Source organism: Cyclopterus lumpus, chromosome 5 (assembly GCF_009769545.1).
Source record: "Cyclopterus lumpus isolate fCycLum1 chromosome 5, fCycLum1.pri, whole genome shotgun sequence".
NCBI classification, from domain to species: domain Eukaryota; kingdom Metazoa; phylum Chordata; class Actinopteri; order Perciformes; family Cyclopteridae; genus Cyclopterus; species Cyclopterus lumpus.
The window spans coordinates 19608245-19631489 of record NC_046970.1 but is presented as its reverse complement, the minus strand read 5'-3'; the positions used below and the strand labels follow the sequence as shown (position 1 = coordinate 19631489).

General features: G+C 41.1%; 1 protein-coding gene across 1 annotated transcript in view; it reads right to left on the bottom strand.

The window, feature by feature from the left end:
• Positions 1-438: 438 nt before the first annotated feature.
• Positions 439-23245, bottom strand: part of LOC117730868 (TOX high mobility group box family member 2-like) — an 84730-nt gene continuing 61923 nt past the window's right edge. Inside the window, 8 exon segments of the mRNA XM_034532919.1 lie at positions 439-568; positions 1342-1491; positions 1591-1997; positions 4300-4380; positions 9565-9795; positions 10914-11045; positions 11047-11089; positions 11091-11179. Of these exon segments, the coding sequence (XP_034388810.1) occupies positions 526-568; positions 1342-1491; positions 1591-1997; positions 4300-4380; positions 9565-9795; positions 10914-11045; positions 11047-11089; positions 11091-11179 (1176 nt within the window). The 3' untranslated portion in view covers positions 439-525.

Sequence of the window (23245 nt, the reverse complement as noted above, 5' to 3'; positions counted from 1 at the left end):
AGTTTTCTACTTTTCTTCTTCTTCTTAAAGCTGGATGGGGTCCGTGCGCGGACCTTGATGGTGACACAGAAGAGAAGTGCTCTACAGCCCGGCCTGTATCACAGCGGCCATAGACACACAACTCAGAGATGAGGAGGGGGTGGGGGGGGGGGGGAGCCGGAGGGGTGGGCCGTATAAGTGCTTGGCTAATTTTAAACAGCAGGAGAACTGCTAATACATTAAGTGGTACAGACAGCAGTCATCTAGTCAAAAAACTCTGGTCACAAATTCTTCTAGAAACTGAAAAGGAAATAATCATTACATTGACAACAAAAGAAAAAAATTAAAAAAAGAAAGGTGGTGGTGGTTTAGGAGGTGGAATGTGTGTGTGTGAGTGTGTGTGTACGAATGCATGTTATTGTATGTTAAGTGTGTGTAAGTGTGTGTGCGCGTCAGAAGAGGAGGATTGAGGGGGGGGGGAGGGGCGCGGGGGGTGAGAGGAGACTTCTCTGTGTCGTATTTGTCGACCGAGCATGATCTTCAGTTTCAGGTGAGGTAGAGTGGCTTGTCCCTGCCAATCATGCTGCCACTGGAAAGAAACACAACCCAGGACACAGGAGCGCAGGTTAGATGACGAGCAAAGACACAACGGGGTAGAAAAAAAAAAAAGATGGGCTTCAAACACAAAAGGACGCATGTTTTTTCTCAAATTGCTTATAATGCTTATAATAGCCACAGTGTAAGCCCATTCTCATTCCTTCTATGTTCGTCTGACTAAAGCCTGCAAATTAAACGAATGTCATCGTATTTTAGCACGGACTGTGAATATCTTGCCGGGCTGCAGGACTCCACAGCCTGCCAAACCGTTTAGTGCAACAACAGTGAAAAGTTGTGTAAGGAACATCTGTTTTTTTACTGCTGTCTGACAAACACATGACAAGCTCTATTATCTCAGCATTACCTCTCCAGCTGTCTCTCCTGTCTCACTGGAACCAAGCTGACAATTTTCAACACTTATATGGTGAAAGCAATGGGAGAGACGTCTGACAAGACTCTATATGCTTGTTTCTAAGGGAGCTCTGGTCTCAGACTTGGATTGGACTGTTTTTATCTGACCAATTCAACCTGAAAACCTCTTAGCCTTTACTTTTTCAAAATATATATATATATATATATATATATATATATATATATATATATATTAGTTTTAGTAAACACAAGTTTTTGGTTTAACTCAATGAATTTGTCTCCACTCAAAATGTACTTCAAGACTATGAGAATAGATGTGATGCAGTGACATAAGTTATTGTGGAAAACGGATTTAGGGAAGCAGATCAAACTGTCTCCTCGCTCTCCACTGACCTGCAGTGGTTGCCACACTCCCGATTGCAGTATTCACTGTCCCAGTCATGGCTCTGAGCCACTCCAGGACCTGGACCAGGGCCAGGGGCTCCTGGAGACTGGGAACCCCCAATACTCTTCTGATATTCTGACTGGAGGTGGGAAACCCCCGGAGAAAGAAAGAAAGAAAGAAAGAAAGAAAATGAATCCAACATCTTAAAGTATAACCTCTTCCATAGCAGTGAGTGTGTCTCCGTTTGTTGCTCTACCTGCTGCCCTGGAGGTGGAGAGTGAAGAGAGGCCTGCAGCCCCATCTGGTGAGAGATGATTGGCTGGGACTGGACCTGCTGCATGCGGATGGGCTGGTTAAGGAGCGAGCTCTGGTGCAGGGAGAGCTGCTGGTGGGGGTGAAGGGGTGGGCTGATCTGGAAGGAGGAAGGGGGAGAGGCACTAATGCTTGGCAGCATCTGCGATTGGCTGAGCGTCTGCGACAGGGCGTGACGAGGTGCGTGTCCTGCGTAGCTCTGCAGGTCGGTGAGAGGGAAGGCCCCGGGCCCCAGGTAGGGCGACGACGGCTGGGGGGGAGGTGGCCCGCTATACAGGGGCGGGTTAGCTGGCATCATGTGTGGAGAACCCTGACCTGTTTGGCCACTTTTTGTCTCCACTGGATCATATGTCTGGAGGAGAGGGAAGATGGTTACACTCATTGTTACAATACACCGTTTATTGCAACGTGGACATCATTTTCTTGTTTTTTGTTTTGCATAGTTATAATTGGTGCATGACATTTTATGATTGTTCATATTTCTTACTTAATTGATATTGCCATGTTCCCATATCTCAGCAAAGTACAATGTTATCTTCACCAATTCAAATGAATTGAATATTCAACATATTGAAATGTTTAGCTCTTACTGAAATGACTTACTTTAAGTTCTTTCTTTTTTGGTGTAAATTAGCTCTAGTAGTTTTGGACTGCACTTTCGAGAAGCACGCAGTCTCTGAATTGCTCATAATACGTCATAATAATGTGAAAATAATAGGTCCAATTAGTATTAGTATTAATATGGATTGAGACTGATATGAACATGCATACAAAAGCTGATAGTGACAAAATGTCCCATCATTATTTGCGCCTTCTCAAGTATTCAAAACAATATGTCAATGAAGCAAAAGAAAAGGAGCAGCTGGCAGTTTTGTAATAGAGTACACTAATCTATAATATTCATTATCTGAAGTGATTAAAGTATGTGTAGCCATCGTGGCTGACGCTAATCACGGTCGCCGCTCCGCTCTCTATTATTTATTATTTATTTATTCCACACAAACACTGTTGATGCTGTGAGATCCGGCACACACATTTATTCTCGGTCTCCCTTTCTTTTATGAGGTGTACGTATGAAATACATCCAGTGTTTCTCATTAGCTGTCAGATGGGCTGGAGTGATGTGTGGTGGTCTATTTAGTAATGGCTGCCATCCATTCCTCTGAACCCATGAAATAATCAATGGAACGGGATGGAAGGATGGATAAAAGAGAGGGTCAGATATATTTGCAGGGTCAAGGTGGAAAATGAAAAAACTGAAGAAATGGTGTGATGGGAGAAGCAAAGCACGAAAGGATGGATGTGATTTATTTCACCTCGTTTTATTCTAAGCTGTCATTTTAGTGTGATGTATTGCAGTACAATAATTGTATATCCATCAGAGGAAATATGTGAAGAGTGTATGTGTTTAAAAGAAAGTTTGTGAGGATTGAAACATTTGTATTTATTATCTAGACTTTATAAATCACATTCTGTAAATGGCAGCTCTTGGATTCAAAAGAACACAAGAGAAGTGCCACGACATACAGTGGGAAGCAATCACACTTTTGTTTTTTTCGTCTCCTCCCAAACAAACCGACATGCGTCACCAAACAAAAAGGCAACAGGTGCACTCTGAAGATGTGAATCCTCCAAATGACACTCCAATTACCTCCAATTCCACCCGCCCCAATTCACTCTGAAAAGACTCCTTCATTGGTAATTAAAACAAGAATGTCGCGTTGAATCATGAGATTCAGCCGTGCATTCAGATTGGCTGTCAGTTTCTTGACTGGCAATCTACCGACATATAGTATCAATCAGGCCTCTGTATGGGTGCTCTGACATGAATGTCTAATTGCAGCAAAGACAAGAGATGAGAATAGTCTTTTTAGTTGAAAGTATGCCACACTGAAGAGGCTGATGAATTCACTATTCATGCCTTAATCAAGGTGCTTGTTTTCGGCCCATGAGCATGAGAGGAAGTGCGGCGCTGCGCGCAGTGGAGGAAGGACGAGTGAGGGGGAAGAGGAGGAGCTTGGTATATGCTAATGCAATTTAGAGTTGTGTTTCGAAAAACAATGCCGAAACACTGAAATGAAACGCAGTGCACCAACAGATTGAAACACCCCTGTGTGCTGAGAGAACCATTGTATAAGCCCTGCAGATGTACGAGGAGTTTGGTGAACATGTGACATCATCTTTTTATGAAGATGTAACGCCTTGTGGTTATAGTTTTTGGACAAATCACGGCGAGTAAGGCGCTTATGTTCTGGGGTAAACGGGAGTAAACTGCAGCAAAGAGAGAGCAGTAGGTGTGCGCAAGCCTCAGCTAGCACATTAGAGGCCCATCAGGGAAGACAGAAACACCAGGAGGACAGCAAATGGTGGGTAATGCTCACTTCTGCTCTTACATGTGCACGATAACGAGCGCGTGCACACAGACGTGTACTGTTACTTATTTCATTTCTCCACAGGTTGCGAATTGGGTGTGTTTGAAACCTAATTTTCACTGTTCTCCTCCGAGCACACACACACACACATACACACACTGACCCCTCTATGCAGCAAGTGGACCCTTTCCTTGGAATAAGAGTGAGAGGAATACTCTGTCTAATTCATTATCCCTTATATCGCCGCTGACCCATGTATATCAAAGATGTGACCCCCGTTACCTTGGAAACCAGACTAGCTCTGTAGGCGGCCAGGGCTTTCAGGTACTCCTTCTTAGCAGCCTCTGTTTTCCTCTTGTAGTTCTGCAGGAACAAACACAACAACAACAACGATTGATTACAAGGTGATGCCAAAGGCTAAAATGAAGCAGTGGTCCACACCGACTGATGTGGATGAGATTTTGGGAGTCATGGTGTGATTGTATGAACAGGCAGTGAGCTCTGTGACAAAAAAAACAACAACTATAAAATGTATTCATTGCACGGTTATCAAGTGAAGGAGATTAGTCCATCTGCATTGGAATCATGTATTCCTTCAAAATGTCCAGAATGAAATGCAGAGAAAGCGTTCGCGCATCAACGTGAAAATTGAGTTTTATGACACTAAAGGACCAACGAGAAGCTGTTTGTCATGTTGTGGGTCGCTTTCCAGCCTCTTCCTCTATTAAGGCTGTAGCTCATCTCCTAATCAGAGCTGATGTCCCAGCAAATCATTCAGACGAGAAGGGGGAAGAAATAAAAGAATTCAAAACAGCATTCTTAAAGAGGCAATCTCAAGCCTTCTGAATGAACCTCAAATGATGCGTTAAGACAGGGAATTCGAGTTAATGTCATCACATGTCACTCACAGGCTCTTTATAGCTGCCACCGCCTTTTTGATGCGGGGAAAACAAGTCGCAAAAAAGTCCACCCTTAAATCGATGAGGAAGACTCTCAGATCTCAGCTCCTCTCTGGAGCATTTTAATATGAAGGAGAACGTGTGTTGAATGCAGCGGGGTAATTACTGATCCTCAGTGTGAGACAGTCTGTGGCTCCATGGATGGGGTCATTTCACTCAAAGAGGTGGGGTAGAATAACCATTAAGCATTCATGGGTTGCCAAATGCACAAAGGCTGGCAGCTGCTAACACACACACAGTAAATAAACAATAAACAGACATACACACAGAACAGCAAACAAAACTGGGATGAAGACGGACAGAATCTCTTGCTTAAACACATGATGTCATCCTCTCACTCAACTCTTTTTACACATTTATTATTATTTCCCCTCCGTGATATTCATCTTTGGAACAAGTTTGCATTGCAATAGGAAGTCCAAAAATGCAGGAATACGCCGCAGACTTTCATAATACAAACAGATAATCTCCATTAAGAAATGAATGAAAGAAAAAAAAAAAAAAAAAAAGAAAGAAAAAAGAAAAAAAAGTGACAACCCCCTCAACCCTTTAAATATTGATAGAGCCATGGCTGCCTCTTTAATGAACCCCAAACTTCTCCCAGCAGCTTTAATTTCAAATCAATTTAACACAGCTAATGATTCGCGCAACGACGGATACTTTTAAATAAATTACCATGCCTAAGGATGTCTAATTATTCCAAAGTGAGTGGATTCATTAGCAATTGAAGCGTCAGAGGGCTGCAGTGTCAGTATGAATTAAAAATAACAAAGCTGCAAGGGGAGAGCATATGCCTCCATCGTAATCCTGACACAGAGGTGTCCCGCCTGAATTAGCCCCTAATTGTACCTTAATGAAATGTTCTTGTTTGATAACCAGTTAATTACAGAAGACAATAACTCCGCACCCTGCTGACACTGAAGGGAGTGATTACCCCGACGACCGAAAAGCCGAGCGACCGGTGAGAGGAGGAAGAGAGGAAGTGGAGAGGAGAGGAGGGGAGAGGATTTTTAAAAAAAAGAAACAAAACACATTTAAGTGTATGTCAAAGCAAGACAAAGAGGCAGAATAAATAATAGAAAATAGATAAAAATCATCGTTAGATGCTAAAACTCATCCTCCAGGAGTTTGATAGCAAAGTATGCAGTTTAGACAAAGTGACAGTCTTTTCCTTTTATTTCTATCCTCCAACACAGCAGACTCAATTAAATATAACTAAAGCATCTCCTCCCTCCTACTCAACTACATTATCATTGTTACTCCCCACTGCTGTAAAAAAAAAAGAAAAAGAAAAAAGGAGAATTGATCTTAATCTTAAATAACAAAAACAAGAAACATGTTCTTTTGTGTTTCTGGGGCAGCTTTAACATGTCGTCACCTTGAGGAATAACAGCCCAAATAACGCATTGATCTTGCGCTATAAAACAAAGACCTTCGGGAATTAAAAAAAAAAGAACGCCGTAAAGCGTGCCGGCGTCTGAAAACATATTAATAAAAAGGAAACGATAAACATAAACATGAATTAAAAAAAAAAACACAAAACTTTGTTCAACCCAAACTCAAGGGCGACACTGGAGAATACACAAGAATGCTATCAAAGTGGGGAAAATACACACTGAAGCAAGCAAAAAAAAAAAAAAACAACAACCAAGAATTGCAGAAGGAACACAAATCACAACAATGACACTTCTTCAATAAAATACAGCAATAAAACATGCCGCCTTCACTCCATTTATGTGAATTCTGCTGCATGATGCGTCTGAGAAGTACTATAGGTAATTGGAAACAGGGGTCGCGTTCTAGTTAAAACAAAGCTGTGTGTAGGGGAAGGGCTGTTTACATTCTGCTGCTCCTACTTGGCTCCACAGGGTCTGACTGACATTATAGAACACACCTCATCGGCCCTATAGAGGAGACGTGACGGCCTATGTTGGAAAAAGAACGAAAAGAAAAAAACTGGCCCAGAGCAGAGAGTGAACATGTTTTAGGTACGAGCCCCTGGCATGAAGAGGTTTTATCCTAAATGTATTTCACCCGAACATTACTGGTCAGCAGTTGTGGATCATGCATGCTTTAATATGTTGTTGAAACAGAAGGCAGACATTTGTATATCTTTTAATGACTATTAACATGCTGAATTGGTTAAACTCTGTAAATACACGGTTATCAAGTTCATGGAATAAGTGACAGTGTTAGTCACAGAGAATAATTAGAGCAATCACAGTGTTATTGCCCAGACGGGGTCCTACATTTCATTCCATAATGAGATCATTACCTTTAAGCGTTAATTATGTGTCTTTTCGAGGTGCCACGTTTGATTCAACACATGAATGCACAAACAAATAAAAGAATTAGTGGTGGAATGGCACAATAAATGGATCTTTTTCTTTTTTTTTTTAATGGTTTCGTCTCTGTTCCCAGGTAATACTGTGAAGGACAAATGCATTGGGTGGGGGGGGAGGAAAGAAAAGAGAGAGAGAAAGAAAGAGAGAAAGAGAGCAAAAGAGAGAGATGCATCGACAGTGCAAAATCTAAGGTGAAAAAGAAGCCGGGACACAAAGGGTTAAGAAGCACAAACAATAACATTTCAGGAGCAGATGTCCTTGAGGCAAAACCAAGGACAAGGCAATTGCTAATCTTGTATTCCCAGCATGATCAAATCACCAGGCAACAGATATAAATAAAAGGACAGGAAATGAGGAATTCACATTCAAGGGTGTCAGCGGCGAAATGAAGATTCATGGTGAAGAGCCCCGGTGAAGGCGGCAAAAATTAACTGCAAATAAAAGGGACAGACGGCCTCCAAAGTCTAGCGTATAAAGTAGGTTTGGTGGGAGAAAAACACACACATGCTAGATGGGGTCTAGTCGACGGTGGCTGGGGCTGAGGAGAATGGGCTGCACTTTGTCATGGAGACAGGTGCTTTTATTTGACACCCAATAGGCTGCACCCTGACTGGATATTCTAAAAAATATGAGCCTGCGCATGGTCATCAGACTGTCTCGTTTTCCATTCATTTCACACCACCATTTGTTACCAAAACCACATAGACACCGGTTTTCTATTTCTATTTCTTTGACTTGACTGTTGGTTTAGAAAGCTAAAATGAAATAGAAAATGTTCCAGGTGGAAATGCTCTAAACTGCAGTAAATGTTAATACAGTTCCGTATGCACAGGCCAAGTCATAAAATAAAATGGACTCCTGAAAATGTTCAGGGAAATATGTCTACACTGCTGATGGCAACGCACTTTTCACTTCTTTCAATATACGGTTATCACTGCATAATAACTGTTAATTCTGCGTGGATGGAAATATCGTTTATGCTTCACTATATATAAGTTGCCATTACGGAACTATCTAATTTGAAAAGAAAATCCTAATTTTCTGGTGCTGCATCATCGTTCCTCTTCTTAAATACATATTATTATGCAGTTTTAGCATACAAGAAACAAATACGGTTGGTAATACACTTTTGGCATCGTTAGCTTGATCATAACCATGTTTTCTGGCTATAATGTATCACGTATGAAGGATGCTCCTATTATATAAACAATTTACCATGACTGCACTTTCTCTTAAAACGTTCTAACTGGCTACCTGCCAAGCAGCCATATTAACTAGTCAGAAGGACATAATATTGTGACAAGCAATACCAGAGCTGCAAGCCATATTGTTAAATCTTTGTAGCTGCATGACCGACAGAGTTTACAGTATTTGTGGTGAACCTGACCTGTGAAGTTGCATGACCAAAACCTAAAATATTTAACTGGGCTGGTGGAGCGGGTTTACACTAAATTCATGCTAGTAACTTATATTTGACTGTTAAAAAGTGTCATGAACAAAGGATCTCTTGGTTTGTAAAATGTGTTAGTCTTGGGGATGCAGCCACAGAGTGAGCTCCATGTTGTGGTTTTATTGTTCTGGTTGTGCTTATAGCAAACTCCCTGAAGGAGTGCAATGCATTGAAGCAAATTTGACATAGTGGTCAAACGGTTGAATTACAACTTCCGCGTCGGTCGCGTGATGCCATGGGGCCAAAAAAGCCTTTTTCTCATAGACTTGTGTTGGAAAAAAAACATTTGTAAATCAGCACTAATTTAAATCAGGGGGGCCTAGAAGTTGTAAAATGCATTATTAGCTGAGTCCAGACGTGAATCAGCCCCACAATGAGGCTCGAATACAGAATTGTTTTTGGCTGCAGCAGGCAGTTGTTCTCAAAGCCCAATGTTCTCTATGTTCAGATAAAGTTAGCAACTAGCTGGTGAACAGTGGAGCAGCTAAAGCCAGATATTTCCCTCAGGAGTTGGTAGAGACCAAAATCAGGGATAAAAAGGATTCGCCAGCTGGTTAGACACCCAAACTGCAAACTAATGTTACGGTTGCTCAATAATTTGCTGGACACATGTTCTCCCAAGTTCCCTATTTCAACTTTAAAGATGATAATAAAGTAATACAACGTAATGTCAGCGTTGTATTCCCAGTGCTTTTTAAAGCTGAGCATTGCCAAACCCTTCTTTCAGACGTTATATAGTAATGCTTGAAGGATCAATTAACAGTCAATTTGTAATCTGAGAATATTAATCTACCTGTTTCTGCTCCTCTCCCAATCCGTCCCACATGGAGGCCACTATCTTGGATACGTCTCCGAAGGTGGCGTTGGGATTCTGTCCTTTAATGGCGGCCTGGGTGTCTCTGAAGAACAAGGCGTAGGCTGACACAGGCTTTGTCGGCTCATTGGGATCCTTCTTCTTCTTCTTTTTTTGGGGTTTGGGCTTGGGCTTCATCATCTCTGAAGACGGCCGCTTCTCGCCCGTGATCTGGAAGACCATCAAAAGCACACAAAAAACAAAACGACTTATTGACACTGCAGAAACCAGGGCTGCCAATTCAACTGGAGGGAATAATTGCATCTATGATGAATTCTTCCAACATTGGGTCCAGGTGAAATATGTAAACATTGTTAAATGCATAACCTCAAGCTCTCTGTTCGACGGTTAGTCAGTTTGAATATTGCATCCATGCTTCACTGACAATAACATTTCACACCGACAATGGTTAAAAAATAAACATCTGTTCGTTCAATTTATCAAACCTCTTCAAATCTTTATTTTTCAGTTGTTGAGCAAGTCATAAATTCAGACTTTCATGCCATGGGGGTGAAAGGAATTTTAAATCGCCTGCTATATCGGCTCTGGCTTTGATGTGGTCTCAGTGAACTGGAGAGAGCAAATGGAATTACTTTCTGATAGGAGTGATGGTAATCATTTTTATTCACACACACACAGTGAGAAGCACAGCAAATATGTATATACAGGGATATATTTTTCTTTTCTTTAACTAAAGGATCCCCTTCTTGTTACACTGCATCACTGCAAGCTAGCATTTAAATACACAGAAGAATCTGGATGTGGCCAATTCAATTATACACACATTCACATTCCCCCTGATGGAAACGAAGCAATTCCACAGAGACATTGGTTGGTGAGCAATTTATGAAAGCAGATTTACATAAATCAAACGAATCTAAACAAGTGTCCTTCTCTTCTCATTTAAACGAATGAGTGATTTAAATGAAGGAGAAGTAGTTTTCAAACTAGATTGTATGTAACTCCGATGACCAAATAAGATATGATTGCCAACACTCAATCGTGAAGTAAATGTTTCAAGTCAATTTTCTTTTCAAATATGACACCACACTCCGCCACACCATCAAATACAGAAAGAAAGAAAAACATGGCTTCAGTTCTCCTCAACAGCAAAATGTTGCAACCATGCCAGTTTTCCACCCAACCCAATATAAAAGCAAAAGCATTCAGCACCCCTGAATTCCCGTTTAGGCTCAACACTCGCATGCAAACCATCTCTGAGGAGCACTGCCAAGCCCTCGCCTCCTACTCCACTACTACAAGCCAGACAAGCGTTGCCACATTAGTACCTTCGAATGAGGATCAGTCTCCTCCTCCTGATTGGAGCTTGAGGGGGAGGGTGTGGCCGATTTACTTCCGGGAGGTGAAGGGGAACCATGAGGCAGTGCACTCCTGCTGACCTGAGGGTTTAGCTGGGTCAGTTGCAATCATGGGGTTGGGGAGTATCGGAGGTGAGCGTTTATCAGGGGTGGTTACGGGCGGGGTCATAATGAGAGCCATCTGGGTGCTGGTGATGGTGTTGCTGTTGGTGGTGGTGCAAAGCCATCTCCTGCATCTGGGGTGAGAGAAGAACACCAGCTTACCATCTTCTCCTCTACTCAAAGTAATAAAAGTTTGCCAATTAGCCAAATATGCAAAGACTTGGAGGAGGGGTGACATTACATTTTCTAATTTGCGAGAAATATTAGTTGGACAAAAGCGAAAGTAAGAGCAAAGATTACTTGTTGTGAATGAGGGCATGTCTGTTGGAAAAAAAAGAAGACAATTGCAACTGTCTTTTCTCAAGACAGTAACAGACACTATTTTCCAACTTGCAGGTTTGTGGCCAATTTTATCTTTTGCTTTTTGGTACCACTGACCTTTATACCGGCGATCACATTTGAATATTGGGAGCAAGGTGGTTAATAAGCTGAATATCTTTCTAAAAAAAGAAGAACGTGAAATCTTTCAGGCTGTTCTCGTTCACTGTTGGTTCGTATACCTATAAAAAAGTAGGAAAATCTAGATTTTCAGTGAGCTGGAGTTGGATGGAATCTGATGAGAGCAGCAGTCAGTAGGGCTGGATGTGATGGGCGGAGACAAGCAAATGCTGTCCATCAAGCAAACGTGAGCCAAACATACCCTTTTAAAGGTGATTTTTTAAGTAAAACATATTTTTAAATTATTGTCAATACTAGAAGAAGGGACAGCTATTGAGAGCAGCTACTGTAAGCGGTATTTTTTAATCTTACATAGATCCCATGACAGCTTGTAGAGTTGAAGCTATAGAGAGTCCCCTCAGGCTATACAGTGTTTTAAGTCCTTTCATTTTTTTATGACCAAGAAGTCCACAGAAGACAGATGCTCACTACACACTGCCTGCCTGACACCAAACAGTTGCCAGTTAGCGACTAGTTGGTGAACATAGTGAAGCATGTACCAGCTAAAGAGCCAGATACTTTAATCAGGAGTCGATGGAGACCAAAAAAGGAGCTACAATGAGAGTGAATATGAGATTTAAATTCCAGTGATAAGACTCCTAAATGAATGCTAATATTGTTGCTAGATGTGAAAGATGAGCAACTGTTTGCTAACAAGCTCATTCTGCTGTATAAGTAGCCAAAACACTCAGTTGTTGCACGTTTTTCAATGAAAACCACAATAAAGACGTTTTTTCCACCATTCAATTCAACTCAAAGTTTTCCACACAACTACAAGTTGGAATGGTACCTCAAGCCAAATGTTCAACAGTCAGATATATAACTCACAGGCCCATTATCACTTAACTCAAGGGACCTCCCTATAACAATTAAAGGTAAAATAGTTAATTTCTATTGACTTATATTTACATATAGGCTATCACTAGGAAGTCCCATAAGTGCAGGCCCACCAGGGTCCTTAAGACACAATGACCTGGTTGGTGTTTTGGTGGAAGTAATAAGAAGTCAGAAATCTAATTACCTTGCTCAGCAATCGTTGCGTCAATGGCATTGATAACAACCTTATCAACCCCCTGCAGATGTATTATGCTCACTGTATGCTATGAAAGAGAAAAATATCACTTACTGCCATGTTTAACAACAGCTTTTTCAACACTTGGGGCCCAAAAATTGAAACACAAATGGTGTTCGCCGCTGGAGAATGACCCCCACATGGAGAGCATCCTTCAGAGTGATTACAGAATCAGACTCTCACAAAGTTCTGCTCTTAGCCATCTTAAAAGATCTTCAGTAATAACTACATGAAAAGCTTTTCTTCAAGATTCATCAGGACAGAACATGAGCATGCACCAAAGGAGGCTTTTAATGTAGGCATAAATGGGAATGTTTGGCAATTTACAGATCAGAAAGTGATGAACTAGCATTTGTTAGCTCTTTTAAATATTTATGAGTTAAATAATACATTACACATTAGTGAAGTGCTAAAAAGATCAAATTGAAAAGGCCCGAGCATATGAGGTCCTGATAAACACGAGTAGAGGTTCAAAGATGAAGGCTCGGCTCTCTAATCATAATTGGTCCCAGTAGATTGCTAGAATCCAAATGCACAACAAAGTAATGTTGTACGAGGCTCTGGCCTGCTTTGGAAACTCATAATATTCACGCGACATTAGATTCTGTGTTTGCCTCAGCAGCTGCACACAAAAGCCAGCCATGAACAAAGACATTCCTTTTGCATTTCAAATAACCAAGCTCTAACCTCCCCCATCCCATGGCAATCTCCAACTTCAATCATAATTCACAACACCATCACTACACTTCTTAAAACATGAGGAAACAGCTTCAGCAAAATAAGTAGTGAGACAGGCGGGGAGAAAAGAGGAAGAAAGGGGAAAGCGAAGGAAATAGAAATCCATTAATTTTCCATTTGCCATGGACTTGCTCTTTAAGGGTCCTCACAAACCAAGAAGCATTGAAAAACCAATTAATCAAACATGAATGGCCTATCATAGCTATAGCAGACGCATTTCCATAGCAACAGCCTCCAGGCAAAATTGTCACCCTTTAATCTGAGCCACACCATGTTTAATATAAACAAAAAGGAGACATGCAGAGAGTTCACCGGGGGAAGGCACCGTGGCATTGTGGGTACCGGGTGTCAGCCCTCGTAATGGTAGAAACAGGAAAGATCAGATGTACAGAAATACATTTTTTAAATTCCCATTTTTAACTGATTCATTTGTGACACTATATTTTTGTTACTGTATTTTCTACGTTGCATACCGATTCACCTTATTCTTGTGGGAAGAAACGAGTCAAATGACATTCATTTTCAGCAGAAAAATGAATAATTCACCGTATTTCTTGATTTTAGTTTGAATCCAGCACACGTTCATCTGCCACAGTATTGACTCAATTTCCATTAGAGCTGAGGGCTCTGTCCTAACTAATGAAGCAGCAAGTCACCAGAAAACACACATACAAATGTAGTATTGCACATCGGGGAAAGTAATGAAACGGATACTACGGCTACTGTAAAAATCACAGAGACACTGACTCCTAAGTATGAAAGCGTATGCAACCTTTTTACAGTTACTAAAAGCAGCTGACACCTAAAGGACTAGCGCTCATTACTCCAAAACATTCCCGCTGTGATAATGCGCTCCACAGTTACTCTTATGTCACTTTTTTAAAATGTCTCTGTGTGTTTTTAGTTGGTGCTTTCACCTGTGTGAGACGAAAAGAGCAAGAAGTTATCACATAGCGCCAATCAAGCCTGAGCTAAAATAAAGCGAGCAGCAGACGGCTGTTCAAATATTATGAAAGAATCTGACAAAGGTTGCTGGTTTGCCATAGGTACTGTATGGTAATTCCTAATGGTATCATCCAATGGGAGGAAGGGGGGGGGGGCACGGTGAGTAACAGGATGTGGTTGGTCACTGCACACTCTGCTTTTAGTATTTAACACATTCGGCCTTCTCATGGACAGCTTATAATACTGATTTTTTTCCTGGATATATGACTTGTTCTATGGCAAAGCATGACAATTATGTCATGATGTCTTCTTTTTTTTGAGTGGGATGAACCTGATCGACGGTTGTACGTTGAGAAAGATAGCAAGTAGACTTATTCTATGATGAAGGAGCTAACTCGTTCAGGCTTTTTCTGAACTGCTGTATTTTGTGGTACAGTTATGAACCAGTAGCTGCCAACTTGAGCGATGCAGTGCCCTAAATCTATAGTAATCTATATTTAGATCACTTATAAAGTTGGATTCTAAGTTCTCTTGGGCATTGTAGCTGTGCTTAACCCCCAGCAATTTACTTGTTTGTTGTAAGGCCCCAGGAGATCTGAGTCTCTCATAAGTGGAGAGATGGAAAAGGGAAAAAAAAAGGAAAGATGACGCTGGAAGAGAGAGAGAGGCAAACAGACCTAACAGCGGAAAAAGACACACAAAAAACATGACTTTAGGACTAAAATCCATCTCCAAAGTTAGCAAGAGGACAGTTAGATATTGCTTTTTGGTGACGAGCAGCCAGGCAGACCTAAACTGTGATGTAAAGCCAGGAAACTCGGTGCGAGCGCGCTCCTCTGCCATCGTTACGCCTGTCGTGTTTGTATTCACATCTTGTACATCATAGTCAAATGGGAGTCAAATAACAAAGGCTTTCCAATTATGTGTAGCACATTGTGTGCGAGATGGAATATCACAAAGCCATTGTTCTCCTGCTCCTGCTGACCCTACCTTTGAAATGGTTTCACGGCCGCTCCAATTGCCTGCACCATTTGATTTAGCTAAGGGGATTTGACCACCAGCACAGAGATGAGAAAAGGGGAGAGGAGAGCTCCATACAGCCACAAGGAGAAAGAGGAGACTGAAGCAGCTAACCTTGCTCTGTCCTTATGATGATTATACCAGAGTGGCATCTGTTTCATCATTTACATTAGCAGGGTGATTGCTTTGCGAGATTTTAATGCCCGAGCATCGTAATAAACCAGTCTCTCGATGCTATAGAATCAATGAATGTATGCGCTTTAACTTTTATCATCGTCTGAAAAATGAGTCAATGAATCTTCAGCGTGTCAGTTTTCAATTCAGTGCAGGGTCTATTCACTTGTAGTTTACTCTGAAATGTAAATGAAAGGTGAATATGTTTGCTCATGATTAAGCTTCTTTTATTTTTTTAAAAATGTATTTAAAATGTGTTTGTATTTTGATTTTAAAAGAGACACCACCTGCCGGTCTGCTTTAATCACACACTCAGGCCCTCTCTGTCCCGCCCTGCCCCTGTTTGAATGCGCGGTGATCAACGCTCCTGAGAGTCCCGAGACTTTCCTCTCCCCACTGCCTGCTTGACTGGAGCCATCTTGTTTAGAGTGATGGCTCACTTCACACAGGTTCACGGCTGCTATTGTAAAATCACCCAGCGTTTAATTGAAACAAATGACTATAATAATAGAACATTATCCCTGCAGGCACCCAGCCATGACAGCTTTAATTAGAGGCGCGTTCAAGACTGATCCTTCAAAAGCACAGCCGCCGCGCAACACGGTGGTAAACACGCCTTTAGGTGGGGAGCCAACCCTGGGCCTCAAAGCTACTTCTCATTCACCCCGAGGGCAAAGCACTAACAACTCTGTTCCTCAAAGAGCCTTCGAGCCTCCACACCTCCCTCCCCTTCCTCCCTCTCTCTCTTCTTCTTCTCTCTCCCTTCATCCATGTCTTCAGTTTATCAAGCTTATATATACCCAGGAGGGTCATTTACACAAGCTGAGGAGAATTAATAAGAGAGTGGATTTATGAATCATACGCTACTTAAGTCTGAAAGCAAAGGCAAAACGCTCCTTCTGCCTTTTTGTGACATCAGACAGACGCTAAGTACGGAGATATGATGGGCAGCGGATGCCGGGATGTTTAAAAAGATGTGTTGAAGCTTAATTGTACGTATTTTTTTAAATGAATTTAAGATTACTTGTAAAATATGATTCAATAAGACAAGGAGACTTTGATTCAGCTGTAATATGATGCTGTGATCCAGGTGTACCACCAGCCAACTGCATTTAGCAACACGCTATTAAAACCTCATTTTGTTTAACAGCTTGGCAGTGACTCCATGTTGGCAAAACAAGACACTATAAGGTCACTTTCAATCGTTCCAATTACATGCTAGTCAGGAGGAAAAATGTGAAAAACTTGCTCTTGCACCTCGGAACTGTGATCAAGTTATTAATCTGGCAGAAAAGCAGCCACAAACTAACAGCGCAAGAAAATAATTATGAGTTTTCGACACAAACTTGAAAAGAGAAAAAAACAAGAGCGTGTTGGAGTGGAATGCGATTATATATCCCAAAGCCAAACGGAGTCTGCGCCAACGCGTTTGATATTTTCATAAAATACCTGAGAGTTACTTTTTTTAAAGTTGTGCCATACAAACAAAAGCTCAAAATACAAATAAAAAACAGAAGTAGGGTAAAAAGGTCAACTTTTATGATGTTGAATACAAAATGTGTTGGCATTTTATTTTCCTTTGAGCGTAAATAACTTAATGCTTGTGGCTGTTAATATCATTATTATTAATGACTAAATCTAAAAGTATTGCTGGAGGCGTTTGCACAAAGAGGCTGACGTCCCCGGTCGTGATTGACTGTTGATTTGAAAAGTACTGCACCACCCTGAACGCCTCTCAGAGTGAATCTGTGGCAGCAACAAGGCAGTGGTGGATTTGCAGATAGTAATGTCAGGATGTCCCCCTCGGCGCCATCCTCCATGTTCCTCATTACCGCTAATGTCAGAACCTCCTTTGCTTTTATTTTCTCTCCCCCTTTCCCAGTTCTCTCACTTGTTCCTCAGTCTTTATTCTCTCTCTCCCTTGTTCTCTCTCACTGTCTCTTTCTCCCCCGGTCCCGCTCCCCTCTCAGCCCGGGCGTGTCTCCGAGCTCACCTCACAAAGCACGGCGTCAGAGAATCAGAGGCTTGCCTGACATGACATGTAGGAGACGGTTGTGAGGAGCAGTAGGGACACACACTCTTGACAGCAGACGGCACGGCTCCTCTGCTGCCACTAATGAGACTCCTGGCTGCCGTGTCAAAGGGTGTGTGTGCGTGCGTGTGTGTGTGTGTGTGTGTGTGTGTGTGTGCGTGTGTGTCAGCCTGTGCTCGTACAACAACAACAAAAATGAATGTAGATGCAGAAATAATGAACACAAAAACAAGAAAGAGCACACAAATGAAAAGTGGGAGCATACAGTACTGCATGGCGCAGGTCACGGTGAGGTGATTTCTATGGGTGTGAAATCCTCTCGCACATTTCTGACAGAAGCTATCTCCACCGTATTCTCCTGTTTTGGACTAGGCAGCGGATTACCAAAACAAATGAACTCATTGCTATTGATATGGTACTTTACGTGTGATCAAACATGGTCACTAAGGTACAGTATGCATGAGGCTTACTGCTTTTGTTTTGACATATTTATTCCCAAAGAAAACACATATTTTATAAAAGAATCCCTTTAAACAGGTCTTCAATCAGATTAAATGTCCCAATCTAATTGTTGTACTTTATACTGCAAGACCACACAGATCACTAAATCGGGTGGTTAGGGGAAGTTGTTTTTACTACAAAGAGCTCAGAAAATGGAAAGGATAGAGAAACTAATCCCTCTCTTAGTGAGAAAAAGTGATACAAAATAATTGCTACTATATTTTCTTGTATTTTAAAACAGATTTTTTGTAGTAGTATTATTACGTTGTCAATGTTCATCTGTTTTTGAATAATCAAAACAGACTCATTTTGTGTTGCCGCGTTTCTTTCTATTCTGATACCAAACGTAAACTGTGACAATCATCTCATCATTTCTAGAAACGTTTCCTGCATGGCACCATCAAGACCGGACGCTACCCATGAAATGTGCCTGTAGCTTCTGCCTCTCGGTGCTGGATGACAGTAACGCAGCACATTCATGCGTTACATGAATACACAAAGTGTAGTAATCAGCCCGGCTCGAGCCACTCTTGTGGCACATTAGCAGACAGAGTGGCAGTGTTGTGCTGAACTGGTGGCTGGTGGCACAGCAGGGGAGACGTCCCTGAGTGAGATGACATGGGACGGCTCTGCGCCGCCACCAGGGCAGAATATTCCTGGTGGTGAAAGCAGAATGAGCCGATGGATGCTTGAGATAGGCCACAGTGCAATATGGACACGATTTCATGGCATGATAAATCTCAGCAGGGGCCCGTGGCTAAGTGTAATATGAAATCCCTTATCTATGTATCTGCTTCATAACACCGGCTATCTCCTGCAGCTGAATCTGCCTTTGTTTCTTTAGCTTCTGTTCTTTGCTTGAATGCCACTGTTGATCACATCTACAGTATGGATGAGGACTGCGACAACAACATGTGTGTGATAACGCATCTTTTACTCAGTTGTTTTTGAAATATGATGTGATGAATTATCTAAATTGAAAATTGTCACCATGGAGATCCTAATCCATTACCTGAGATCACACTGATAGGCAGCGTTATTAAAAGGGATTTTGCATAGCACTCCATACTGGCCTGTGTTTGTACAAAACACGTTTAAATTATACAACCTAATTCATCTCATATAACTGATCCTTTTAAAGTTAGCTTTGTGTGTTATTTAACACCATCTTTGTAGAATTTTTGATTACAAATAAAGAAATTAAGTCCACACCTTATCCTCTGATTAGCTTAATCCGATAGGTTAATTGGCTTTATCAGGCTGGAGAAAATAGATGAGCTGCCGTTGCAATAGAATCCCCCCCAAAAAGATGAAATTGGAAAATAACCTATATTTCTTTTAAGATATTTCTTAATATACAACTACAGTTTCATATCACATTGCCAGAAAAATAAGGCACTTTCTCCCAGGAGATGAGAAAAGAATTGAATTTTTCCTTATCGGTCATCTATTTTTCGACGGAATGCTATTACTTGCTGCCTGCCGTTGCTAAGCAACAGGAAATATTAATAGGACCTTTTATTAGCTAGGCTTTACCAGTGGAGTACTAAAATGAGGAAGTGGAAAACATGAATGTGTTACATAAATCTCTGAACCTTTTAGGGTTTGCACAAGTCTCTGTTTGTCCAGTGATTTATGGCTGTGATTGTTCATTTATGGGAGAGGGAGGTGTGAAATGCCAAATGGAACATTAGCCTAAGGGACAATTTCAAAATAAATAATCACAAAAAAGTGGAGAAAGAAAAAGAGGGAAACAGTTTAAAAGAACAGCTTTCTTTTTTTTCCCCGCAGCAGATTTCAAGAGGCCATCAGTGCTTTTTTTTGTTCCACTGAGGGCAATGATCATTCAAAATCATCTATGCCTGAATCAACATTGGAATAACTAATACAAGTCCCAGTCTATCACTGGGCTTGTTGAACTGTGGTGGAAAGCGACAGACATTCCATCATTTTCCGCAGAGGCTCTAATCCCTTTAAAAAATGACTGAAAATGAAGGTCTTTCAAAGGAGAAATAGGTTTTCTTCATCTGAATGAAAAGTATAGAATGAGGCAAAGCCTTAAAGAGCAGGAAGTTGTCTTACCTATTCCATTAAAGTCCATATTGGAAAAGTAGAAACTCATTTAATTACAGTATTTCTGTAAAGTCAAGGTGACGAACAAATCGTTTGTTCAGACTTTGAATTAGTGGACCAAGATTTTCTCTAAAAATGCATCACCTCATCTCTAATCCACCTTGTTTTACCTGTTTCATGTTTATACAAAATCCAGCAGGTGTACAGTATGCGATAATACATTTGGTGAGACCTTCCATCAGAGAGAGAACACATTAAAAAACACCTCTGCTCTCTTATCATTAATTCATCCCAGCTTGTCTGTGACAAGTTCAGTTGACATTGCAGCTCATATTTCATTCACGCAGTCTTGGAGAGCGAGCACCTGCCAGAAGCACTTAATGCCTCGCGAGTAGAAAAGAAAGAAAGAGAAGAAAACACAGGCATCCCCCCAATTTAACATGACAATCAGGGTGGGATTAACACTTGATAATTAACCTCAACAACTGCAGATAAGGAGCTTGGGCGGAAATTCTTACATTTAGATGTGGGTAACAAAAGAAAGAATATGAATTTGACTATGAATACAGCAAGCAGACCACCCTCATTTCAAATGAACTGACCCTCATTTAGGCGGATTCACATCTTGCATTCTGGAAAATAACAAATGAGATAATACCTGGGAGTTTGATGGAGCTAAGGCTGCATATAGCTCTTTCTGCTAATACATAGCAGTTAAACACAACATCCTCCGGCTGATTATGCATTCATCAACTGTTACATATTCAAAGCATCACACTCGAGCCAGTTTGATGATGGCTAATATTGCATGCATCATTGAGGAACATGAAAAAACCTTAATCAAAGATAATTTATTCCAGTCGCTGGCATCCATGTCATTCAAATTTAAGGGTGCATTTTTTTTTGTACCATAATTGAATGTGGAGCCTTTCTGTTCAAATAGATTGCAGATGTTGCCAGAGCACAGGTGTGAATATCATACATATCAAGCCAATGATAAAATAGTTTTGCTTTTGGCAAGTTTTGGTGTAAATAAAGACATATTAGACAACAACAAGGCCACTTCACTTGTGAGTCCAGACATTATTCACTAGCAGCAGCAGAGATGTGTATCTTTCTGGGCTGTATTGATAAGATCAATGCAACCTGAGCATGGCTATTAAATGTCTAATGTGTTTTGGAACTTGTAGATGGTATGACAGTGGGGGCATTAACAGAGAGGAAGGCCCTGCCAAGTGCATCAGAGCATCAGAGAAAAGAGCTCTCTGAAAGATATCAGGTTTGGCCAGGAGGGGCTTCAGACCGCAACACAATAAGCAACAGAAAAAAAAGAAAAAGTATGAATTGAAAATGGCCTCTTTACACAATTACGTACAGTCAATTATATCTTTCAGGTTTGGAGAGTCAGCAGAGAGAAAAAAATCCCCACCTGCTTGGACGGTACAGTTAGCTTCTCTCAACTCCTGATATTAATAATTTAAACGTCAAGGTTGTCTATAATATGATATTCAGAGCATTAAATGATGGTTACAGCAGAGAACGCCGCCCTGACCGGCAGGGTTAGCGTAGCACTCACCCGCCGGTTCCCTCTCAGGGAAACACCGTTAGCTCTGTCAGCACTGTTGCCGTTGTTTGCACTGTTAGCGATGTTAGCAGCGTTAGCTTCTAGCCGCAGACTCAACCGTCGCCTTGTTTCATGTGGAGTCATGTGGAAGCAGAAAATATGCTCAGAATTTTGTATCAAGCTAAAGAATTAGACTGGCAACATATTACAGTTGTGTTATGCTGGCAAAAATTAAATCCAACAATGTATTCGATTGACAAGTGGGCCGATAAATCTGCAAAATATTTCGACATCTTGTTGATTCATGGTTGGGTTTGTATAATGTCAGAAATTAGTGAAAGATGCCAATTGCAAGTCCCTAAAAACCCAAATTGATATCACTTAATTGTTTTGTTTTGTCCCAAAAAAAAATGGATCGCTCGATTTGGATCTACAAACAAGCATTGTCCGTGTAGCCAAAGAACTCCATTGTGGTTTTCCTATTAAAAACAAACTGGCTAATATGTTCCTTCATTACAGTGACCATGAAGAGTCAAGTCCACAATCTGTAAATACTCTCTTGCTAACCAAATGTGTATTAATCTGCAGCTAAAAATAATCCTCAACATTTTGAGATGAGTTTTAAGCATGGAACCAAGCAACCAATTATGAGATGAATCGTGACCAAAGAACAATTTATTTTAAACAAAAGAGTTTGAAGCCAACATAAAAGGCAAAGGTACAAGGTTGTGTACACTATTATTTTAAGACTGCAGAAACAATTCATCAAATAAACCACTGCGAACGGCAATCGCGGGAATTCTCTGGAAACTCCCCAAATACTTTTTAACTAACCTTTTCAATCAAAAATGAAAATAGATTTAGCAACCGCATGCCCTATTTCTCACCTCAAATGTCAAAAGGTCCGTTTTGAAATCCGGTAACGGAACATGCAGCGAGTCGTTCTTTAATATTCTCTCGATTTCAGTTTGCATGTGAGTGAAAATCTTGTTAGTTGTCATTGGTCTGGAGGATCCACCCACAATCCACTGTTGTATCCACCGAGAGATCTAAATCTGAACACTGTTTAGTCTCACAGTTCGCCAACAGCCCCCGTCCTACGATCAACTGCTGTAATACGGCTCTACTCTAAATCCTTTTTGTTATATAATCGCCCTATTTATTCTATGTTCATATGTTGCACGTGCAATGGAGTACTTCTAAACTTGAATTACATAGGCACGCATTTAGAAACCAGAAGCTCTGAACCTTTTGTTGAGATAGAATAACCTTATTTCACTCAACTGAATTATCTCTAAAATATCTAATAATGAAATCCAGGAGGTACGGAAAACTGGAGGCATATGCTCATTTTGAATAAGAGTTACCTCTTTCCTCTTTGCAATTTCTTGCTTTCCTACCCACAATGCCGCCCCCCGCCCCCTCCATTCTCACCCCTCCTCTCTTCATCCAACTCTATTGCACTCTTTTCATTGCCCAGCTCACGTATTGAATCTGCCTGATGAAAACAGATCTCACTGCAGCACCACAATAGAATGGCTGATGCAGGAAAGATGAACCCTAATGGATTTTTTTTTTCAATG